This window comes from Periplaneta americana, chromosome 1, assembly GCF_040183065.1.
Source record: "Periplaneta americana isolate PAMFEO1 chromosome 1, P.americana_PAMFEO1_priV1, whole genome shotgun sequence".
NCBI classification, from domain to species: Eukaryota; Metazoa; Arthropoda; class Insecta; order Blattodea; family Blattidae; genus Periplaneta; species Periplaneta americana.
The window spans coordinates 176,012,268-176,038,113 of NC_091117.1; the positions used below are offsets into that span (position 1 = coordinate 176,012,268).

Genomic DNA, 25,846 nt, shown 5'->3' on the forward strand with positions numbered 1-25,846 from the left:
TGTTAGTAAAAATAAAATGATATCCCTGTAGAAGTAGAAAACTTCGTGTATATAGATAGACCTGTCTTGCAGTAAAATTTGTTCCTCAGGCCAGGATCGCTCGTGCCGGGTCTGGCTTCTGCATTTCGTATGTTTCCACGGGTTTTAAGGTTGCACTCGGAAAGCTGAAACTGAGGCACATTTCTTGTGGCCTCGTGGCCTAGCGGTATTCCCCCACCCATCAGCCTTCACTTCCCCCATTCAGAACCCCGTCTTTTGTCAATGCCGATCTCAATGTGTTTCGGGAAAATAGAAATCGAAAGAAATGCGAGAAATAATGATGATAATTGTAATAAATTCATTGTCAGAGTATAGTTATCGATAGGAAATAATATTTAAAAAAGGAAAGTTTTAAATTAAGACAGACCTACGCCATCACAGCCAATTTTTCAGAAAGATAATCTTAAAACGCGAGCTTTCAATGCATCCTGGTGTGAATAACATAAATGCGTCTTTGGTAATGTGGTGTGAAATAAACTTTTTGTTGGTCATGCCTGTTGCTGTAAAAAAAAAAAAAAAACAAAAATAAACAAAAAAAAAAGAGAGAACAGTGTGTCTACTGAAACTTCAGTAATCTGAAAAATATTTCCAGGGGAATTTCAACATATGCTCCTTCAGTTGAGCATAATATTAGTTACTTTTTAAAAATTAAATAGTAGTTAAGCCTACTGAAATCAACTCACAGCATACCAACTTATTTGAAGATTGACTTATTATTTTTCATTAATAATAATTACAACAACAACAACAACAACAATAATAATAATAATAATAATAATAATAATAATAATAATAACAATAACAATAATAATAATAATAATAATAATATAGTAATAATGTCAAACATAATAAATTATCATCAATAATAAACATTTTGTATGGAAGATAGCTTGCTTAAACTACTTGCTGCAGGCCTCACCAAAGATTTCGGTCACCAGCCGCTATTGTATTCAAGCGAGAAAAAATAAGAGTTGATATTGCAAAAGAAACTATAATATAATGCAATGATTATCAACAAGTATAATAAAATAAATATATCAGTATTTTTACATTATGCAATCAGTAGGATGCGTATCCCTGAATACCACTTTCCTATAGTATGTTGTTATAACCTGAACAAAAAAAAAATATATATAGGTGCAAAATAACTCAAAATAATAATAATTACAATCTAGGGTCTCCTAAATACAGTACACAAATTAAAATCATGTACGGTAACTGATAGGCTACCCAGGAGTTGTAATCTACTATTTAACAAAATATAATAATGGAATGAAAGTTGTGATACAGCTTGTACTCTTTTCTGTCTGAAATGTCATGCTTCCGTAACAGTAATATTCGACAAGGAAGAGAATGAACTCGTGACGAATGCGACACGTAATCACAAGACGTGGTATCAATAGACAGTTGTAAATAATGCATAGTCAGCACATATTTCATGTTGGACTACTCACTACAGAATAGACTCCTCTTGTAGAATTGTACACAGACATAATTTTATTTTTACTAACATTTCTAATATTAACCTGGCTATACCTTTGGATTAACTTTACTAGGTATAGGAGGGAAGAAAAGTAGTTCATCCATTTACGTAAACTAGGAAATATCGCAATTTTGAGTTTGATAATTTTCTTTACGTTTTTGTTTAATCAAAATACAGCACAGTATTAACAATAAGTGTTTTTACTCATTTCTGAAAATGGCGGCCATTCATTTCGATATGGCTTCAGTTCTTTTGTGCACATTATCGTACTACAGACTACTGTACTTAATTCCAATTACCAGATATGTCCTTCGTACTAGTACCTAACTCATGTTGAAATAATTCTGTACCTACTCTATAAAAGAGTACCTTTACGTACTGTAAATTCAATCTTCACTTCTGCCTGATCGGAAAAGATAAAATTACTCGGACATGCTATCTACTGTCCATCCAAGTGGTTTTATCGCAGGGTCGTAGAAAGGGGGGAAATCACGTGACAGTTAATTACTTAACGAGGCCCTTTTAAGTTATTTTAAACAGTTGTATGATATTACGTAGACGTCCAATTCCTAACATAAATTAATGTTTTCAGAAACGAGCTAAGACATCCCAGTCACTAGGCCTAGCCTTTACAGAGGGGCGAGCAGAAGCAGGTGGGGGGAAAACGGGATGCGATGTAGGCAAACGGACGAAAATATGATTCAATATTGAAAGCTCTTTCGTCACTGGAAAACGCGAACTGGAACGTACTAGACTCACTAACTCAGTACTGTTTACTATATGCGGCCTTGGTTCTGTGTGGAGGACAGTTGGAACTTCATTAGTAGAAGGGGTGGGAGTGAAGTACATTCAAAAACACAGTACAATAAAAATTGAAGTAAAAATAAAATTATGTCTCTGTATAATAGTACATTGCACATCACTACTCAAACCGCACGGTGTACTTTTTTTTAAAGGGTTTGTGCTTATGTTAGAATGTTAGATAATAGAACATGGCCACGCCCCCACATGATTCGACGATATAGTGATACAGCATCATAATTTTCTGACAGCACGAAAGACAAAACAGCTTCTCCCTTATCTCAGACAGCAGATTTGTAACATTCTTTTATCCGCGGGAATACCAGTATTGTAACTTACCGTGTACCGGGATTCTGAATTCGTATAAAACTGTGTCAAACCTGGGAACTGATTTTTTCATGACTATTTTTTAATTGACAAATAAAATGCAACAATTTAGTTTAGAACTTTACAAAGTAATAATCCGTAAGTTACAGTTTGATTACTGAGGATTGGGCAAAACCGTATTATCACCTTAGGAAATAGAACGGTTAATAATATTTAAATGAATTAGGAATGAACATGGAGTCAGCTTTTAATTATTTTATGACATGATATCAGATGTGAATATCTGACACAGTTATTAATGTCAACTCGTACCAGTACACGAAAGATAGTCTATAATTTTTTGGAATTCCAATGCGGTATAATGGAGAGTATATAATATACTGCATGTATATCTTTTGGCCAACACCTGACAGGCACACACTGTGGGTGTTTCTAGTCGTGTGGTCAGCATGTCACAGGGCCACTCCTAAGACGAAACAGGACAGCACAAAATAAGAGATAAACACCCAGTCTCTTTCATTTCTCACCCTGGGAATCGAATTATGGACCGCTCGGATGGAAAGTGTACATATTATACTCTATTCACACAAAAAAAGGGACGGACTAGTCTATCATAAAATATTATACAAAAAAAATTCAATTTAAATTATATCTGAACAGACTCAATAGGGTATTACAATATTATACAAAAAGAAAAAAGTATTTCCATTTAAAATATCTGAAAAAACACCGATCTGAAATAAATAAAATCATGTAAGTTACAAGTAGAGACTAGATTGGATTATAATCTTCATCTTACGTTGTTTGGGTGACGTATATACGTCCGTTGATGTGACATATTCATTAGATTGGATTAGATTAGATCTTTATTAAGCGTTAGAATTACAAGCACTCATGGCGCCATCGTCTGTAGACAAGAAATATGGCATAATATAAATACTAACGTTGGCGCGTGGGACAGGTACTATGACGGAACTTGTTTGCTCTGCATTTGACGTTCTATTAATGAGTCAAAACTTCACCTTAGAGAATGTTGAAAATGCATTCTAGTAATGTACATTGATACTACGATGACGTTTCCTAGAATTTAAATTATGTATTCATTTGTTTATTTGATTTATTTTTACTGCTACTGACACATTTAAGGTCATACGGACTTCTCTTCCACTCAACCAATACAAAATTACATTGCAAACATATATAACAATAGAGAAAACAATGGAATAGACCCTAATAATAATAATAATAATAATAATAATAATAATAATAATAATAATAAGCAAAATGTAAATGTATTTAGTTACATGTAATTCTAAAAAGTTAAACACGTACAATTTAGTGTTAAATAAGACAATTTGGATCGAAGGAATGATTAACATAATGAAGGAAAATTTATATATTTAAAATAAATTTAATATTCTACAAAAGTAATATTTGAAGAAAGAGCATATTCCTAGAGACGAAGAACAGCCTTTCTGACAATCGGCTTTTGAAAATAGGTCTAGTCAATGTCTGATAGCACACTATGCACACTAAAATACGCTATTTTCACTATTACACTATCATAAAGAATTAAAGCTTCCATGATAAAACATTATTTACACTATTACACACAATTTTAAAAATAAGTAGGATATAGTACTATGAAATAAAATACTTTGCATTACAATACAGAAGACTATACATAAGCTTAATAGTACTGTAAATAATGTTCGATCAATATAGGCCTACACTCTTTATTATAGTGTAAAATATAAAAAATAGCGTATTCTAGTGTACATAGTGTGATTGTTAAAGTGGTCAATGTTTTGTTCTGCCGCACTTGACGAAACAAGAGTAGCGTGAGCATAGGCGGAGAGAGAACCATTTCCTTGGGGGGGGGGGGGCACAGCAAAACCATCGAATCCTCATATAACGGGGTTATTGGGGACATCATTTACCTCCTCCCCCCGTTATAGCTTGACCGTCGTACAGTATATAGAAATATGATCATTTAATAAAGGTATTTCGATGGCATGTTTCTTACAGTGTTACATCCATATCAGCGATGTTTCGGACCGAGTTGTATAGGACTTGAACTGTAGGTCTACTACAAATTATAATAGGGCATAACTTAAAACAATCTCCCTCTTTTTCTCTCTCGTACAGAAATACGTGCATACATCAATAAAACTACGTAACAGTGCTAACAGAAACTTTTTTATATGAAGCTTACTTTCCGAAGATATCATATGAAATCTAAATTCTAATTATTTTATTTAATCTCATCTTTAACTTTACACATTATACCAGGACCACTTTTCTTTTTTCTGCATTGTTGTGCAGCATAGGCCTATTGTTCATATATCTCCAAGTGGCGGACTGAACACCTGTATACTTCTAACACAAGAGTACAGGCTGTTACAAAAGAAAAATTACAGTGCTTCCATTCTCAATAGTCCAGACACATGATCTGAAGACATTAATTCATCAATTTAAGCACAGAAACTTAATCATAAACAAACGCAAAGAAGATATTTTGAATTCAATAGAATAGAAAAAAAAAGAGGCCAGACAAGTTTGGGGGAGCAGTGCCCCCCATGTCCCCTCCCCCATAACTCCGCCTATGACCAACAGTTACGTAAGCAAGATTTTGATATGGCGTTAATAAGCCAAGCTGACGTTTGGTTTGTCTGAGTTGGGTTAGACCAGGTCTGGGCGCTAATAACTCAATCCAGTCACTGCAGACTACCCCTTAACCCTCCACTCCACCATTTCCAGCTGAGACAGTAATGTTTCGAGTAGACAGAAAGGTAAACATCGCTCAGTGACGAACTGTACAAGCCAGGCATCATAGCTTTCGGCTCTCGCTGGTCGCCTAAAATCCATCACTGATGCACAATGCCTTACTCTTTGTTTCTAAAGCGGTGTAAGCGCAAAGGACATGGGCGGGGGTATCTCCTTTCCTTTTCCCTTCCCTTTTATGCCCAGGACTGGGTTAGACAGTACCTGTAGGATAGGTTAGATTAGGCTCGACTATATTGAGTTCTCGTAATTTATTACACCAAACTTCATGTCCATTTATTTGTTAAAGTGTCGTCATTTCAGTATAACTCGACCGAGGCGAGTGGAGCCGTGGGCGTAATGTGAACTATCGCGATGAGGTATTACGAAAGCAGGAGTAGTAGCGCCACGGCTCCGGGCTGCAGGACTCCACTGGCCTCGGTCAAATAATAATTAACTACGAATCTCAATTTCCAAGCAACCCTCACTCTCTGTCATTTGGCAATTGTAAAAATATATATATGGTTTATTTAACGACGCTCGCAACTGTAGGAGGTTATATCAGCGTCGCCTGTGTGCAGGAATTTTGTCCCGCAGGAGTTCTTTTACATGCAAGTAAAACTACTGACATGAGCCTGTCGCATTTAAGCACACTTAAGGCCAGAAGACCAGCGCTATACCGACTACACTACCGAGGCCGACTGGTAATTGTACCAAATTCCTTTTAGTTAACCTACGTCAAGGGCAAATGTGCGAAAGTTCCTACATTTTGCGGAAAATATTTGGAATGAAGTAATATAACTATATCTGACATCAAGCTCTCTGGTACTTCCCGAGGTAATTTTTTACAAAAAAAAAACTTCTGAAAAAAAAAATAAAACAGCCTAAGTCAAATGACAATTCAGAATGAAAAATGCGTTATAAAAAAATACCCGCGTTACCGTGTGTGCCTCACCAGAGAGTCCATAAGACACAAGTCTCTCTAATTTTCTGCAATGTAATTATGGCATCTCGATACTGAAATTGCACAATTCAATATTATATTACAATGCAGGGACGGATTTAGGTATAGTGCCGCCCCTAGGCAGTGCTAAAATTTGCCGCCGCCAACTCCCACAAACAGTTTATACCCAGCTATTATACAGGCCATGTTTAGTTTAAATTAGTGTCAAATGAAATGTTTCAATTCAGAGAACAATCAATTACTGGAATCAAAATACATGCATCTTACTTGTGAATTATAAAGATTACTTTCGCACTTTCTTCACAGAGAAAGCATTGATGATGTCATCAAAGTCGATCTGACGAAGCACATCAGACTCGATGCAAGGAAATATATTCAAACGTATTCATTGTTGAAACAAAATTGATTTGTGAAAGGCAGGCTGTGGTTTATTTTTAAGCTTTGGTTTTGTTGATGGGATAATTATTACGAGTATTTCTTACTTCGATAGGAAGTAGCCTATAAAGTAAATTAAAAACTCTTTGCGGAATAAAGTTTCAATATCGAATTATATAGTGCACATGCTGGAAAGTGATTAAATAGTATTGTTGACGGTGTATTATAATATAGAAATATAATTGAGAGTTGTGGTTACTATTCATAACGATAATATAATAAACAAACATCCAATTTGATTTTCAACAATGCCTTCTTGTTTATTGTACAAGCAGTTAAATTTACGCAGTTTCATAGTACATAATAATGTGATACCCGTATTACAATTTAACTATGCAGCTGCACATTTTCCTTTTACTCTCGCTACGACCACAAAAATGTCATAACTAGACTTCGTGGAATTGCCACGAGATTCGCAAGGTTTACTGTGCATGCGGTATAGACTGTATGAGAAGGGGGCGTGTCTCTGATGTAAACACTGAGCAGTATACTGCGGTTACAATAAAACCTGTATCCTGCATTCAAGAAATATAATGAATGATCATTGAAGTAAACCCCGGGTAGCTCAGTGGTAGAGCGTTGGTACGTTAAACCAAAGGTCCCGGGTTCGATACCCGGCTCCGGAACAATTTTTCCCTCGAAATTATTCAAATCAACTTTACAGGGAGTTATACCTGAAATCTTGATTTGCATAATACACGTCACTGTTCGTTAACAGAAAACCACAATTTAAGTCACACGGAGTTAGTGTGCACTCGAAGTTGGTTGCTTGACGGTTGTCAGCCCACTTGAGGTCTGTGGATATAGAGGGAAAAATTGGATCGGTGTCGGTTAGAGTTCCCGGGTAGCTCAGTGGTAGAGCGTTGGTACGTTAAACCAAAGGTCCCGGGTTCGATACCCGGCTCCGGAACAATTTTTCCCTCGAAATTATTCAAATCAACTTTACAGGGAGTTATACCTGAAATCTTGATTTGCATAATACACGTCACTGTTCGTTAACAGAAAACCACAATTTAAGTCACACGGAGTTAGTGTGCACTCGAAGTTGGTTGCTTGACGGTTGTCAGCCCACTTGAGGTCTGTGGATATAGAGGGAAAAATTGGATCGGTGTCGGTTAGAGTTCCCGGGTAGCTCAGTGGTAGAGCGTTGGTACGTTAAATCAAAGGTCCCGGGTTCGATACCCGGCTCCGGAACAATTTTTCGCTCGAAATTATTCATCATTGAAGTAGGAAATGTCTAAACATGTAAATACACAATTATTTTATAGTGAGATATATTAACTCTTAAAATTTAATGTAAGATACATCATCCTCGAATATGTACATTACAGTAAAGAGTTATGTACATTTTGAGCGACTGCAAAGTAACCTCCTCCGATGGTCACTTAAACAGTTTTTAGATTGGGAAAATGTACGTTCAACATCACACGATGTAATACGTGCATATTTGAAAAAGGAAAGTCACTACTTTTTAGTACACCAACTTCAGACGTCTTGTCGTGACCTGATAGTACATCATTTATAATACGAAGTTGTGAATAGGCAGAATTTTTAGCAATAATGTTTCTCAACTTACATTTCACTTTTTCTGAAATTAGTGAATTGTTATTTTGGATAATGGTTTGTGATACTTTTAATCCACTATATGAAGGGCTTCTGAGAGTTGTAGTTTAGACGATTCTAACAGGATGATGCTTTTGGACACGATTTTAAAATTAGAATCAATGACAGAATATCTTTCAATAGCTGTTCAGAAGGCAATGATTTTACAGCTGCAACAGCGGAACTGTCTGTGCTATCCAATGCATCAATTACCTCCATTATTTTTCCATAACGTTCTGCATAATAATTAACAGAATTCAACCACGTTCCCCAACAGGTCAAGACTGGCTGCGGGGGTAAGGTTATTCCAGGAGTAATTTTTTTGGAACAGCAACACTCTCATTGTAGTATGTTTGATTGAATTCTTGTCTGCACTGTTAAACTTTGACTATTCCAGCCACAGTAATGCAAAAACAAGTGCTTACATAGGTATACATTAGCTGTAGCTGCTCTATCTATTTGGACAGGTCACAACTCTTAACATGAACTGCTTATACTACCAGACTGGGCGGTCGCTCACTACCGTACATCGGCAACCTGATTGCATGCTGCGTGTGGCAATTCAACGAAGTCTAGTCATAACAAAACAATATCCGATTTCCACAAGGTGTTCAAGAACAAACTTCAGAAAAGATTTACGAACAAGTGTTTTAAAAACAAATTTCACTGTAAAATGAAAATGAAAATGAAAAAAAAAGGGGACAGAGAGAGAGAGAGAGAGAATGCCGCTCCGCCCCCCTTGGAAATTGCCGCCCTAGGCAACTGCCTAGGTTGCCTACGCCTAAATCAGACACTGTAAAAATGCCTCGTAATTATAGAAGATTGTAATTTCCAGGTAAACTAACGCTAAGATCCCAATGCTAACTAGGAAGTACCTGTGTATCAATTTGAGATGCCACAGTACATCTTCTAGACTTTCTACATCAATTTTATGAACACAGAATCTGTAAAGAAATATGACTGCATTCTTTATAGGAATACAGTACTGTTTAAAATTAAGACAATCCATAAATCCAAATTTGCTTCCATGATCTGAGACACCAGAGCTCACTTTGTTACACACTAATAACATAACAAAACACTAAAGCAGATGCTAAAAAATATTAAAGTCAAGATAAAATCTTGAATACTTGTAATAAACCATTGTTCAAAATGGAAAATTCGTTTTACTTAGTGAGTCGAGGTACGTTATTCAAAGGCGATGTGTGTTTGTGTGTTCAAGTAGCACTGATGAATCAATGACAAGACTGTCATAATTAAGACTAATGAAGCAATTGGAGGAAATATGCGCTTAGCTGTTTTGTACAATATGACTCATAGGGTCTACTGGCTAACGAATCTGTCCTTTTGGAAAGAAAATTTTAGCTGAATGAACTACAAGTGTGACCACACTGCAGATGAATCACAAGATAAATAATAAATGTAAGAAAATATCACTTGGTAATTATTAATTATATAGCCCACTACAATCTTCCCCATTAGAATTCCATTACATTTCTAATGTAGTTTCCTCTACTGAACTACAAAATCCCATGCTGCTCAGTTTAAATGTAAACATCTTGAGGAAAACCATTGTAATTAGGGTAAGAGTAAAATCTTATTGTATGGGTCCTTATTTTTTAATAATAATAATAATAATAATAATAATAATAATAATAATAATAATAATAATAATAATAATAATAATAACCACTCCACACAACATCTCTTTATTCTTCATCTTTCACTGTTGCTAAGTTACTTCTCGTCACTGGAATTCTCTGCCGCCTGAAGTCAAGGGCTGCCGAACTTTAATTTCCTTTAAATGTAAATTAGAAAAATATCTTATGATGAGTTGCCAGACCTAACGCGTTGCAAATATTTAATGGAATGTGTTCCACTGTATTCATTTTTATTAATTTTTTTGTTTCTTATTTTTATTATATAAATCGTGTTTATTTATCACTTAACGCCAATATGTATCCCACCGTGTTGTTTTTTTATTATTCATCTATTTTTTTACATTTTATTCAATTGTCGGTTTCTAGTTTAATTATGTAAATCCTACTTAATTGTAATCTAATACTAATATGTATACTAAGTTAATGTGTTTATTTTTATTTTTACTGTGTACATATTTTATTGAATTATCGGCTTCTGTTTTTATGTGATTCGTATTTGATTCTAACAACATTAATATGTATTTCACTATGTTTATTTTTATTTTATGAGGTAAATTTTATGTAACTACCTCTTTTGATCTCATTATGTACCTAAATTGTATCAGTATGTAATTACTTAATCCCGATCCAGTTTCATGTTCAACTGTGTAAGCAAGTTTTAATCCTGGTTGAGTGTAAGAGAAGGCCTTACGGCCTTAACTCTGCCAGGTTAAATAAAGCCATTATTATTATTATTATTATTATTATTATTATTATTATTATTATTAAGAATAATAATAATGTACTACACCTCACACAAAATGAACAATTACAGAAAGCAGTGAAACTGTGTCCTATTTTTATTTTAGACACTTACGGTCCATTTAATCATACACACACGTAGGCCTATTTGAAATCTTACATCTCATGTAGCTTATCGAAACAATGTAAGAACAATCCTATTGGCCGCGGCTCACCTGTCACTTCGTATAAAATTGATAAATTCGTGGGTTGAACACAGACGCACAGATGATCTCATGCGAAGAACTTGTTTATAGAAACCATGTGTGCTTAAACCACGCGCCATGCATTTACCTCGACCCACTATTCGATGATAATGTACCAAATGGTAGGACGAATTCCCATGACCTTGGCGGATCGATTAGTTCTTCGCATAAGACAGTTCAAATGCATACATTAATGGTCATTAAAATGTAAACAAACACCCGCGTTATCAGCATACAGCACCATACTAGCAATAACACAGAACATTATCATTAGATTCCGGCTTAATTTACACATCGTGAGACTCAACTGTTAGTAAAACAGGCACTGGAATATAATTTCAACTGTGTGTACGTAAATTACGAGCCTTGTAGAAAGGCCACTTACTTGGTCCAGTGGAAGACCTGATAAATCCGAAACCCAGCTGAAAATGCGGCTTCCATCGTAATATTCATCGCCGACTGGAGAAGCCATGTCGCTTTACTGCTGCCTCGCTTTCGTTTGCCGTTCAGCCAGTTGCCGCGCCGTGATCGTACGATGTACGATGCGCGAAAGTTGCAACGGACAGGCGGGGCACTCAAGGAGTAGGTGGGAAAGGACGTGAATACCACTCCGATGAGGTGATCATCATGCCGTTATTTCACAATGTAGCTACATTGTTGCTTGACGTAGAGTTGGTGAATCGGTGACGGAGCTGTAAATATTACGTTTTAAACTAAATAAAACTGAAAGAATTACAATTTATGCAATCGAAATAAACAGTTAATTTATTACGGTGCCGGTAAGCGCATTACCGGTAATATTTCAGGTGAAACTTCAATATCCTCCGACACCACACGCGGGAGAAAAAACGTACGGTACTTAAATCATCTATACTAATAATAAATCTGTAGCCAAAATTGTTCTGGTAATTTTCGGTTTCCCAAAAACAATTGGTGTTAACATGTATAATTAACCATCCTGTAACCGAAAATCGCTTTTTTGAAATTTTTGTTTCTATGTCTGTCTGTCTGGATGTTTGTTACCTTTTCACGCGATAATGGCTGAACCGATTTATATGAAAATTGGAATATAAATTAAATTCGTTGTAACTTAGATTTTAGGTTATATGGCGTTCAAAATACTTTATTTAAAAGGGGGTTATAAGAGGGGGCCTGATTTAAATAAATCGAAATATCTCGCTTATTATTGATTTTCATGAAAAATATTACTTAACAAAAGCTTCTTTAAAAATAATTTCCGATAAGTTTTATTCTATAAAAAATTTTGATAGGACTGATATTTAATGAGATAAATGAGTTTTAAAATTACAATAACGCCATCTAAGGCGCTGTACTGAAATAAAAACAAATGACTTCGTCTATAAGGGGCCTTGGACAACAACAATCGAAAGCTATTAAACGTAGCCTAAGAGAATGTTTCTGTGTTTGTATGAAGTAATATCGGAAGCTACGTAATTGTTTAATTATTATTTCACCATTGGAAAGTGTAGTTTCTCTAGATGGGCATAATTCTACAATGTTATTACAGTAACTTCTGAAACATATAGCAAGTAATATAAAGTATACACATTAAAACTAAATGATATGTCAATCTTCATTAAACTATGGTTGCATGTAATAACAATTAAGAAACATGTTAAAGGAATATATTGTCATTGCACCAAATGATTGCTCTCTGGACCAAAATGACCGCATTTTAATTATTTAAATACAATTTAAATTAAGTAACATATTAAACGATTTATCCTTCTATCAAACACGAATGTTCCCTGGATCAAACGTCCTATTTTAATTATGTAATTACTTTTTATTCATTTCTAACAGGTGCAGCGGAGCGCACGGGTACGGCTAGTTGAAAATAATCGCAGAGCTGTAACACATCACTAGAGCCCGGAAGTTCAGCTATATATTTTGTCTAAAATAGGCAAATAGGCACTTAAAACTCAGGAAATAAGCAGTAAAATAGATAAACGGACATTTAAAAATTACAAAAATAGACAGTAAAGTCATCAAAACAGGAATTTAATGTATGTTATTTACATAGGCGGAGTTATGGGGAGCGGGCATGGGCATTGCCCCCCCAAACTTGTCTGAACTCTCTTCTTTTTCTGTTAACGTTAGAAAATATTGAATTCAAAAGATCTTTTTTGCTTTTGTTTGTGGTATTCATGAGGTCGTGTGTTCGAATTCAACCTAGTGCTTCTTGTGTGTTTTTCTTTTTTGTTTTTATTTATTTATTTATTTATTTATTTATTTATTTATTTATTTATTTATTTATTTATTCTGGTGTAGTTAAGGCCATTAGGCCTTCTCTTCCACAACACCAGGAATACAAATACAATAATATAGAAAAACAGAGAAAAAAATGTACTATATACAAAATAAAGCTACACAAAAAATAGAGAGAGAGAGAGAGAGAGAGAGAGAGAGAAACACTATAAAGTAAAGCCACACAAAAATATACACAGGTTGCAGTCACACAAACTTTAAATGAGTGATTAAGTATTATAATTAATTGTATCCTAACTAATTAACTAACATAAACAAGAAAGAGAGAGAGAGAAAATATAATTGTTCCTGTCTCTTTTATGACTGTTTTAGTAATTAATATCAGGTTCATGAATATCTTATGCCATGACTTTATCATTATTTATTATGACATTATGGCTGCAAATGGAAAGAAAGAAAGATTTTATTCTCAACAAAAATATCTTCGTGGCATAAAAACAAACTTGCTGGCGTCTGCCTTAGAAAGTTAAAAAATAATTAACAATTAAAAAAAAAGACAAAACAAAAAGCCATGATTCAATATTTAGTTCATCTTCCTTCCATCTCGATCACATCTTGTGGGCATGGAATTGACTAGTCTTTTCAAATAGCGAATTTATTTTCCCTGGACCAAAAATATAATACAAACTGACTAAAATCACATCAGTAGTAACAGTTTAAATTCTTTTTATTTAATTTTTCTAATTTGGTAGCATTTAACGCTTAGAGAATATCGAATTACTAAAAACGCTATCGAACCATTACTTCCGCTGATCTTTTTCGCGTAGGCTATAATGTGTGATGGTGGCCCCTATAATGCATCTGTTCCAACATTTTATCTAATATAATTTGCCTTCATATACCGGTAACTACATAAATTTCAATTTTCAATAGATAAAAGGTACAGTACACGCACAACTTTTGAATTAAATTTGTTCAAACTTCATCAAGAATTATTTTAAAAAGTACCTAACAAACAAAACAACATTATTTAATGGTACTGTTCCTAGTTGCAAAATGTGATCAAATACTTTTCAAGATTCTCGACTGAAAAGTTTTTTCTGTGGTCTCTCAAAATACATTTGAAGGACGAAATGATTTTTTGACAGCACCTGACGTCATAGGTGCAAATGTCATCGCTGCCACTGGAGCTGGTACCTACGGTAACTGACAATTGAAGCTTTCCCCCTGGAGAATGAAGCATACTCTTTCATTTTTTTCTAACTTTGGATTCATGTGCAATACTTTCTTCAGTTTTAAAGTGACGGATTCACTCACGGGTGCTGGTACTTGTTTCTGTAGAAGCGAGTCAATGACACCAATTGCATCTTTTAATTGTAGCGACGAAGATTCCAAGTACTCAATATATTTTAGAAGGTCACAGAAATGTGCCTTGAGGAAATCAAGGAAGTCATACATGTTGTCACCAGTGGCGGCTGATTGACTGAAGCAAATGAGGCCGGGCCTCAGTCACTTGGCTTAACTGAAATCAAATTTTGTGTTTTTATATAATGTATTAGTTATTTGAATGAAGCATATATCGCTGTAGAAGCATTTGAAAACTTTGATGTATATAGACCTGTTTTGCAATAAAATTTGTTCCTGAGGCCGGGATCGCTCGTGCCGGGTCTGGCTTGTGATGTATATAGACCTGTTTTGCAGTAAAATTTGTTCCTGAGGCCAGAATCGTTCGTGCCGGGTCTGACTTAATGCATTTCATGTCCTTTCTCGGGCTTTGAGTTTACGCTTAAAACGTTGTAGCTGAGGCACAATTCGTCTGGCCTGGTCAGGTTTCACTCGTCCCATCCATGGGCCGGCCTCAAGGGTAGAGTGGGGTGGGAATAGCAGTGGTGACTTGTCTTCCTAACTAGGCCATAAATAACAGCTCTTTGGCAGGCAGAGACCCACTCGATTCTCTCCCCTTATGTCTCAGTTTATGACATAAGCGAGGTGTTCTACTATTGTACTTCGTAGTACAGTAGTGAATCTGGGGCATTGTTGTTATGTATTTTGGGAAAATATAAACAGAAAAAAATGAGAGAAATAATGCTGGTGCAGTTAATTCATTGTTAGAGTGTCCTTTTTCGAGAAGAAATAATACTGAAAGAAAGGAAGTTTTAAATAAAGAGAGAGACTACCGAGATACCTACGACATCGCTGATAATTTCTCTGACACATAATCTTAAAACGCGAGTTTCTATTGCATCCTGGTATGGGCAACGTAAATGGTTATGTGGTAATGTGATGTAAAATAAACTTCTCTTGGCCTTGTTTGTTGCTGTCAAAGGAAAAAAAAATAAAAAGAAAAGAAAGAAAGGGGAATTTCAACACATAATATGGGATCCTTCATCACACTGAAACAATCACTGAAACTCAGAGCATAATAACTTATTTGGTGAGTGAAATTATTATTTTTCATTGATAGTAATAAGAATAGACTAATAATAGTAATAATAATAATAATAATAATAATAATAATACAGTAATAATGATATTAATAATATAATAACAATAATAATTAATATCATAAACAAACTTTTCCTATCGGAGGCACTTAAACTAGTTGCATCTGGCCTCACCGAGGATTTCGATCACCGGCCGCTACTGGTTGTCACTATTATTGTACCCGCTGTTGATTTGTAGTAGCCATTTTAATCATCTACGAGTTTCATTTGTCCTTTCAGATTATGCATTGTTGATTGGCATATATGGAAACCCTCGTATTTTAATCATAATATAACCAGCAAGAAATTTTTTCTATCATGCTAGCTTTATAATAATAAATTAATATTATCCATACCCAAACGGATTAGACTGTATATGTAGAATTATTTCGTATGTCAAACATTTACTGAAAGAATGTTGTTTGCAGTTGTCTACAATTTTATTTACTGTGCCAACCGACTGTACCCCCATATAAGATACTAGACAAAAATGGAAGTACTACCTAACACTCCTTGCTGTAGCCTTGAGCCAATGGCGTCTCCTGCATATTTCTTAAGAGGAGGAAAGAAGTTAACAGCAGATTGACAACATCTTGAATGAAACATGTCATAAATTAGCCTACATGTAAAAACAAAATTGATTACCTTTTATGAGCGTCATTACTGATAGAAGAACTCTGCTCGTCGCTGTTTTGCTGTTGCGAAATGTTCCATCATTTGATCTTTTTCGATTGACATAAGTGCAAGAGAAGATAGGCTGTTTTAACCCATAGTGTGCCGATAATAAGTTTTTATTCTCTTCAGTGCTCAGAAGCTTCTTTCATCACTAGCTGCAAATAAGCACGCTAATTTGTATATAATTAGGAAGACATTTACAAATGTTCTTCTTAACAAAGTACACTAGTAACTCTTGAAGTTTTGTACAGTTCTGCTGTAGATCACGACTGTTGTAAAACACTATCAGTTCATTGTTAAGGCTCTCACTGTCGAGTTGATCAGGGAAATAGTTCACTAGTGATGAAACTGCAACGGTAGGGAAATTCTTAGTATTCACTTGCAACTTGCTCTCCGTACGGAACTAGTATGATCGATGTACACCTAACTTGTATTCAAAGTAATCAAACGCAGGGCTCTACTGATAAGCTCCAGAGCAGGAGCTCCAAATCCTTAAATCATAATATCAGCATTGGAGATTCGTACTATCTCCAAGATTCCACCTCGGCCTATTATTAACTTAACAGATTCAAATTCAAATTCAAATTTATTTACAATTTACATTTGAAATGAATACATATGAATAGATACCCGAAATGAACATATGCTCGTGCTCGGGTACAGTCCAGTAGTCTACATAAATTTTACAGAGATCAAATAATAATGCTGATGATAGAAATAATAGTAACAACAACAACAACAACAACAACAACAATAATAATAATAATAATAATAATAATAATAATAATAATAATAATAATAATAATAATAATAATAATAATAATAATAGAATAAACGTGACGGAGATGATACAAAGATAGCAATACACAAAATTAATAATAATAATAATAATAATAATAATAATAATAATAATAATATTAGTGATAAAACAAAAATAATTACAAATATAAAATAAATACTAAGACGGATAAAATAAAATATAAAACCACTAGCGAGAGTTAACATAACTTAAATAAGCATATAATAACCGGAAAAAAATGACGAACTCGAAAATCAACAGAAAAGTATCGCAGACGACAGCAACCGCCGTATTGACATTGTGTTATGCATTACTGGTAGTAGGGGGGAGCCGAAAGTCTACGTAACTGCCGTTCTCTTCGAATCTTCTCGTACATCATGGGAAGTTAATGCTGCAAAAACAAAATGTCTACGAGTCAAACTGTTCATTATTACCAGGATAAATACAAATAATACTGAAATATATTAATCAAGTTTCAGTTATAGATCTCCCCTTTTGTGCAAGAGGTATCATATCAAAATATTTAATGAAAATAGATGAAATGGAGAGGAGATGGAGAGTGTTGTGGAACGAAAGAGAGAAACTGGAATATCACAAGAAAACCCTCTGCAACGTCTGCTTTGCCTACTGCAAATTCTATCACGACGAGGCCGAGGATCGAACCCAGGCTGTCTGGATGGAAGACCGGAGAGCATAGACAATAATAGAATGCTAATGGGTAACAACAAAGGCAATGGAAGTGAATGCGAAGGTGTCCTCCACACGCCAATTGAAACTCACAGGAAGCGAAGAGCAACGTTATTCACGTAATTGTAACCGTGAGAGCGTAGCTTCAGTCGAATGACATGACAACGTCTTCCTGCAATGAGAGTGGCTCCTTCTGCTCAAAGCAAATAGTCCACAAGCTGTGTTACACTCAAGTTCTGTCTTGTCAGTTTTAATACACTTCTATGTGGATTTCCTTTTATCTAGAGCAGTGTTTTTCAAACGTTTTTGAAGTGGGGCCACTTTTTAAAGTCAGAACAGTTCCGCGGACCACCTTACTCTTGTTCCCTTTTGAAAGCAAATTTATCATTTTCGTAGCATATTTTAATACCAATAGGCCTATATTTATATTTTAAAATTGAATTAAGGTTCGGTACTTTGGTCCTCTGTTATGAATTCGGGTGGTCCCTGGCTGGGTTACAGGCGCGGCGCCAGATGTGCAGGGAAAAGATGTCGAGAAATACTACGTATATAGTGCTTTAAATCTCTCTTTTGTTGCTGAGAGTAGAGTGGGAAGTCGATAGACGGGTAGGGTAATAAATTTAATAAAATGCACTACTGGGAGAAAAAGTGAAATTCGATTGTCATGTGTCGTTTCCAAACTCTGAGATTTTAAGCTATAGTGTCTGAATTTTATTTTTTCTTCTATCTTTTTTGAAGGACCACAAGGACAGACCTCGAGGACCACAGGTGGTCGGCGGACCATAGTTTGAGAAACACTGGTCTAGAGTGACCAGACGTCCTCTTTTGTCCGGACATGTCCTCTTTTTTGGCCTTTGTCCGGGGTCCGGGCGGATTTTTAAAAAATCAAGAAATGTCCTCCTTCTCGTAACTTTATGCCTGATATATATTTTTATGTACCGAAGTACATATGATATTTCCATGCAGATATTCTGCGTCATCATATGATGAAAGAGTGATGGAACGGAGAAAAATTCTCTCCGGCGCCGGGACTTGAACCCGGGTTTTCAGCTCTACGTGCTGATGCTTTATCCACTAAGCCACGCCGGATACAACCCCGACGCCGGTTAGAATCGTCTCAGATTAAGCTCCATCTCTTGGGTTCCCTCTAGTGGCCGCCCTCTGCACTACGTCATAGATGTCTATGAACGCAGGACCGAAGTCCATACATGTGTTGAAGTGCACTCGAATGAGTGACTGTATCCGGCGTGGCTTAGTGGATAAAGCATCAGCACGTAGAGCTGAAAACCCGGGTTCAAATCCCGGCGCCGGAGAGAATTTTTCTCCGTTCCATCACTCTTTCATCATATGATGACGCAGAATATCTGCATGGAAATATCATATGTACTTCGGTACATCAAAATATATATGATATGCGTAATAAATCACTTTGTGATTTAAGACGGCGCCTATACCGTCGGATCCCGGCCAATCAGTCACTCATTCGAGTGCACCTCAATACATGTATGGACTTCGGTCCTGCGTTCATAGACATCTATGACGTAGTGCAGAGGGCGGCCACTAGAGGGAACCCAAGAGATGGAGCTTAATCTGAGACGATTCTAACCAGCGTCGGGGTTGTATCCGGCGTGGCTTAGTGGATAAAGCATCAGCACGTAGAGCTGAAAACCCGGGTTCAAATCCCGGCGCCGGAGAGAATTTTTCTCCGTTCCATCACTCTTTCATCATTTTATGCCTGATATTTTTAAGTTATTTGATAGGACGCCTTTTTCAAATAATTTGCCTGTAAGCAGCATCGACAGAATATACTCTTTCTGTCTTCATGTAGCTAACTGTAAAATCATTATTATTAAGTTTTATCATAATTATTTTGTAATAAAATAGATATTAACATATTTTTAAGTATGATATAAGCCTAAATCTGTACTGTAAATATTTTGTAATAAAATAGATACTGACGTAATTTAAAGTAGCTAAGGGCTAAGGCCCTTGCCTGCCGATTCGGAGCTGCGCTCGGGCGCGGGTTCGATCCCCGTTTGGGTTGATTAGTCTACCTAGTTGAACTTTTCCGAGGTTTTCTCTAATCGTGTAAGGAAATGTCAGATAATCTATGGCGAATCATTGACCTCATCTCGCCAAATGTCTCGCTATCACCAATCCCATCGACGCTAAATAACATAGAAGTTGATACAGCATCGTTAAAAACCAAGTAAAAAGAATAAATAAATAAATAAATAAATAAATAAATAAATAAATAAATAAATAAATAAATCTAAGTATATAATATTTTCTGTCCTCTTTTTCGAACAAAGTCCTCCTTTTTGAAGCTTTGTGTCCTCTTTTTTATCGATGTGAATCTGATCACCCTACTTTTGTCTAACACGTCAAGTGAAATGCAATCTACGATAGAAGATTGTAAGTAATACGTGCGAGGAAATGTCCTTCAAGCAGCATTGAGAGCAACATGATTGTATATGTACAAAAATTAAACTGAATCGAATCTTGCAGTTTTAATTTCAGAAAAAATTAGAAAAAAATCCAAATACATTGAAATATGTTATGCTTATATTATGGGTAATATAGCATGTAGGTTATACCAAGTGGAATTCAAGCTATACTTCACCTTTTTTCTGTGACTTTTGTCAAGCAAGTTACTACGAAATCGCATTTAATTTAGTATGAGAAAATATCTGACATTTGACCACTAGCATAACATATTATTATTTACGAGTTCGCGAGACATATTTAAGAAAAATCTCGTGATAATGTGACTTCCACATCATAAGCGGAGAGAGAACCGTATCCTTGGGTGGGGGGAGGGCAAAGCAAAACCATAGACTCCCCATAACGGGGTTATGAGGGACATCATTTACTTCCTCCCCCGTGGTACAGTATATTGGAACATGATTATTTAATAAAGGTATTTTCGGGGGCATGTTTCTTACAGTGTTACAGCCACATCCGCAATGTTTCGGACCGAGTTGTATAGGACTTGAACTGTAAGTTTACTACAAATTATAATAGGGTATAACCACAGTGTAGTATATACAGTCACGAAGCTCAATATGTAGTAAATATGCATCCATAGATAGTTGCCCACCACTAGGATCACTAATATCGCCTCATTACAGACAATACGAAATAGTACCAGCACAGTCTATTGTTCCTAGCACCCTCACAACTCAAGCTTCGTGACTGTATATACTAGACTGTGGTATAACTTATAACAATCTTCCTCTTTTTCTCTCGTACAGAAACACACGCATACATCAATAAAACTACGTAACAGTGCAAACAGAAACTTTTTTATATAAAGTTCATCTTCCTGAAGATATCATAATTATGAAATGTAAACTCTAATTATTTCATTTAATCTCGTCTTTAAGTTTACACATTATACCGGGATCACTTTTTTTCTGCATTGTTGTTCAGTATGTTATTCATATTTCTCCAAGTAGCGGCCTTAACACCTGCAGAATTGTACAGGCTGTTACAAAAGAAACATTACAGTGCTTCCATTCCTCAAATAAGATATAGAAATTCTCACCCTCACAACTCAAGCTTCGTGACTGTATATACTAGACTGTGGTATAACTTATAACAATCTTCCTCTTTTTCTCTCTCTCTCGTACAGAAACACATACATACATCAATAAAACTACGTAACAGTGCTAACAGAAACTTTTTTATATAAAGTTCATCTTCCTGAAGATATCATAATTATGAAATGTAAACTCTAATTATTTCATTTAATCTCGTCTTTAAGTTTACACATTATACAGGGGTCACTTTTTTCTGCATTGTTGTGCAGTATGTTATTCATATTTCTCCAAGTAGCGGCCTTAACACCTGCAGAATTTTACAGGCTGTTACAAAATAAACATTACAGTGCTTCCATTCCTCAAATGAGATATAGAAATTCTTATACAGTCAGAAATTTAAAATAAATATTATAGTCCAGACATATGATCTGAAGACATTAATTCATCAATTTTAGAACAGAAACTTAATCATAAACAAAAGCAAAAAAAGATCTTTTGAATTCAATATTTTCTAACATTAATAGAAAAAAAATTCAGTCAAGTTTGGGGGGCAGTGCCTCCCTATGCCCCGCCATAACTCCACCTATGTTCCGCGTGCTCATTCATATGGTATTGTTTATGTCCACTCGACTAGGTAGCCTAGATGAAGTATAGAGTTCCTAAACTTTCTTCACCAAAGTACTAGAATTGTTATATTTAGCACCACACTCCAGTCGTTGTTTACCCTCGGTGAATATCCTTGAAAATTGAAATACACTTCTCCGTCGATATAGGAGAAAGCCAATGTTTACTACTTAGATATAATACGCGGAGCAAGTCCCCTGCAATCGACAAGCATCATGTTTAGGTAGAGCATGAAAGTAAAGGAGTAGTATTACGGACAGTAAAAACTCGATCATGCCAGCCAGCCATGGCTAGACTATTATGTGTCTGCCATCGACCCTGAGATCCGCGGGCTTAACAGAATGCCAATGCGACTTCACTTATATCCAGTCTATTTCATTTTGCGAATAGCAGTGCATGGAGAAATGATTGAGCGTATCTACTCTAAGGAAACTGCCCAATATCGCTTTTTATACCACAAATTAACCTAAACGTTCGCTAACAGGGGTCTGAATCAAGGCCTCCGTTATGCAACATGCCGTGCTGACGTGTACTACTATCATTTGTAGATAAAGTTTTAACTGCGTTAAAACGATAAAAGTCATACATATTGTAAACAGGCTTAATATTTCAAACAGGTTACTTGAAGCAGGCCTACAAAGCAAACTTTTTTCATCGTCGTCATCATCATCATCATCATCATCATCATCATCATCATCATCATCATATTCTTCTTCTTCTTCTTCTTCTTCTTCTACATAGTAGGCCCGAAGGCTCAAAGAGAATCTCTCCATCTGGTTCTAGAACGGCCAACATCTCTATGACCTTCTGGTTTACAATGTAGTATCTTTTTACTTGTTCTATTAGGATCCGTCCGCATTATGTGATAGTACCAGCTATTTTTATTTTAAATAATTTTGTCATTGAGGTTAAATATAGGTAGTCTATTTCTAATTTCATTATTGTTCACTTGATCGAGCAAAGTAAGACCAGCAACTCTTCTTAAGAACTTCATTTCACTTGTTTCAATTTTTCTTCTGTCAGATCTATTTAGTGCCAAATTCTCTGAACCATATATTAGCATCGGGACAGCCATCACTTTATATAACTTGAGCTGTGTGTCGATGCGGCTTTTGTTTCTCAGACTTCTGTATATTGTACCACACATGTTGATGTTACGTTTTATTTAACGACGCTCGCAACTGCAGAGGTTATATCAGCGCCGCCGGATGTGCCGGAATTTTGTCCCGCAGGAATTCTTTCACATGCCAGTAAATCTACTGACATGAGCCTGTCGCATTTAAGCACACTTAAATGCCATCGACCTGGCCCGGGATCGAACCCGCAACCTTGGGCATAGAAGGCCAGCGCTATACCAACTCGCCAACCAGGTCGACACACATGTTGAAATTTACGCATTTTATTTGTAAGATAATTCTTCCTGTCATATGACACATCACACCCAAGATAATTAAAATGAAAAAACTTGTTCTGTTGATTCATTATTTATAATTAATTTTTATCTGACTGGTTGTTTACCTTCAAAGGCTATTACTTAATTTTATTGCGTAACTGTTGAGAAGCTATTTGAAGTTGCTTCTCCGTTTGAGCAAATAGAACCTGGTCATCAACGAATAATATAGTATCTAATGTTGTGGCACATAGTTTAAAATGCTTATTAAAAATTTTCTTCCATTTGCGTATAGAGTAGGGGACAGTGGGCAGTCCTGTCTCACTTCTTGATTTATGAGGGTGGACTTAGAACTTACCACATTATCTTTGTTAATGCTAATACTAATATTATTTTTTTAATACAAATACTTAAAAAAATACAGAGAACTAAATCTAGTTCTGCAGGGGTTCGATGTCAGGTGCAGGCAGCAGTGTTTCATTACGCGTAATCTCCAGAAGAACAAGGAGCATAGAGGATTCTCATCCTGGGCGAAAGTGGTTGGACCACTTGCAGGTTAATGTTGAAATGCAAGAACTTGATCGAATTTCCTTCTGACACACATTACCTGAAGTTCTCATTGTAATACACTTAAATGTTAATTTGAATTATTCACGTGGTTTGGAAAGAAACTATAATAACAAAAATTATTAACAACAGCAGTGAAAATTGACACCTCCATCGTACCAAAGGAATTAACTGGAAAATGATATTAAGTTAAACTTACCAGCAGAAAGTGTTTACATATCTAAGACCTATTAAACGATTCTAGAGGTAAACTGATCACATGTTTTTATATGATACACATTTTTCGCTTGTTTTTAGTGGTTTATTTAACGATATCGTATCAATCACTAGGTTATATAATAACGAGATTGTATAATAACTTCATTAAAAACATTCAAAATTAGCAACTTCCAATAAATAATAAATTATTTAAAAAGAAAGCACTTCACCTGATTTTAAACACTGATTAGTATTCTATTATATATATATATATATATATATATATATATATATATATATATATATTCACTTTTGTTATTTTTCATTTTTTCTTTACATGAAATTAAAAGAAAAAAAGCAAATATTTTTCTAAGTTAGGAATCTTTCAATCTTTCAAAATTAAATAAAAGAATTAAAACTAAAATGTCATTTGTGTATATAATAATTATTACTCCATTATATTATTGCATAATATTTTGCATTTATTTTACAATTGTATTACTTAATATTTTTCATTTCATTTTATTATTTGTACGTTCTAGTTAACCGAATGTTCCATGTTTTACCTGATATAATTTCATTGTATTTCATGTATTAGTATTTCTTGTATTATTATTTTGATATTCATCACTTTATTTTGCTTAGGCCTACATATATTTGATATAATTTCATTGTATTTCTTATATTATTCTTTCTTGTATTATTATTTTGATATTCATCACTTTACTTTTGCTTACATATATTCGATTATTTAAATTAAACAATTAAATAATTATTTTAGTGTAGGCTTAAATTTGTAATATTACTTTTTCATTATTCGATGTAAACTCCACTCCCGGCCACACGCTTTTGCTTCATCGGGAGTGCGAACCAAAAGTGTACCATTACTATGATCGTTCAAATAAATTATTATTATTATTATTATTATTATTATTATTATTATTATTACTGTATTATTATTATTATTATTATTATTATTATTATTATTATTATTATTATCTAAGCGTCGATGAAACTGTGATAGCGAGATAAGGTTGAGTGTTCACCACGGGGTTACCAGACATTCGCCTTACAGTTGGGAAGATTTCGGAAAAAAAAACACAGCCAGGTAATTAGCCCAAGCGGTATTCCAACCCACGCCCGAGCGCAGCCTGGAATTAGTATGCAAACACGGCGCCGATGGCTGTTTTAGTTGTACCTACAAGGTGTCTGATTTAAGCCTTTCATAAATTATTTTAGGCATCACGCACAACAAGACTAGAGGTGGATACTTTTCGTTGTTGAAATTCTTTAATTCGCAGCGCTTGTATTGTAGTTTTAATAATGACTGAAAACAGTTAAAATAATAAATAAACATAGACGGGTGTACCGATTAATATATTAATTCATACGATGCGTTTCAGCAAAGAAACATTAATTTCTAATATACGGATCTCACAAGGTAATTCATGGCCCTCAGATAGAGTAATGGGTTCTGTGAATATTTTGACTACCTGTGAGGGTTTGATCCCTGGTTCTTCTATTTGTACTGTTTAATTACGAACTCCGATTCCCTGTGATTCTAGAACGTTACACTTAAAACTATGCTTGT

The 25,846-nt window shown here is 35.1% G+C and overlaps 1 protein-coding gene across 1 annotated transcript in view; it reads right to left on the reverse strand.

Annotated features, from left to right (window-relative positions):
* oys (lysophospholipid acyltransferase 6) overlaps positions 1-11,607 on the reverse strand; it is a 57,299-nt gene extending 45,692 nt beyond the window's left edge. Inside the window, exon 1 of the mRNA XM_069832679.1 lies at positions 11,447-11,607. Coding sequence (XP_069688780.1) covers positions 11,447-11,533 — 87 coding nt within the window. The 5' untranslated portion in view covers positions 11,534-11,607. The remainder of the gene's footprint in view (positions 1-11,446) is intronic.
* Positions 11,608-25,846: the final 14,239 nt, after the last annotated feature.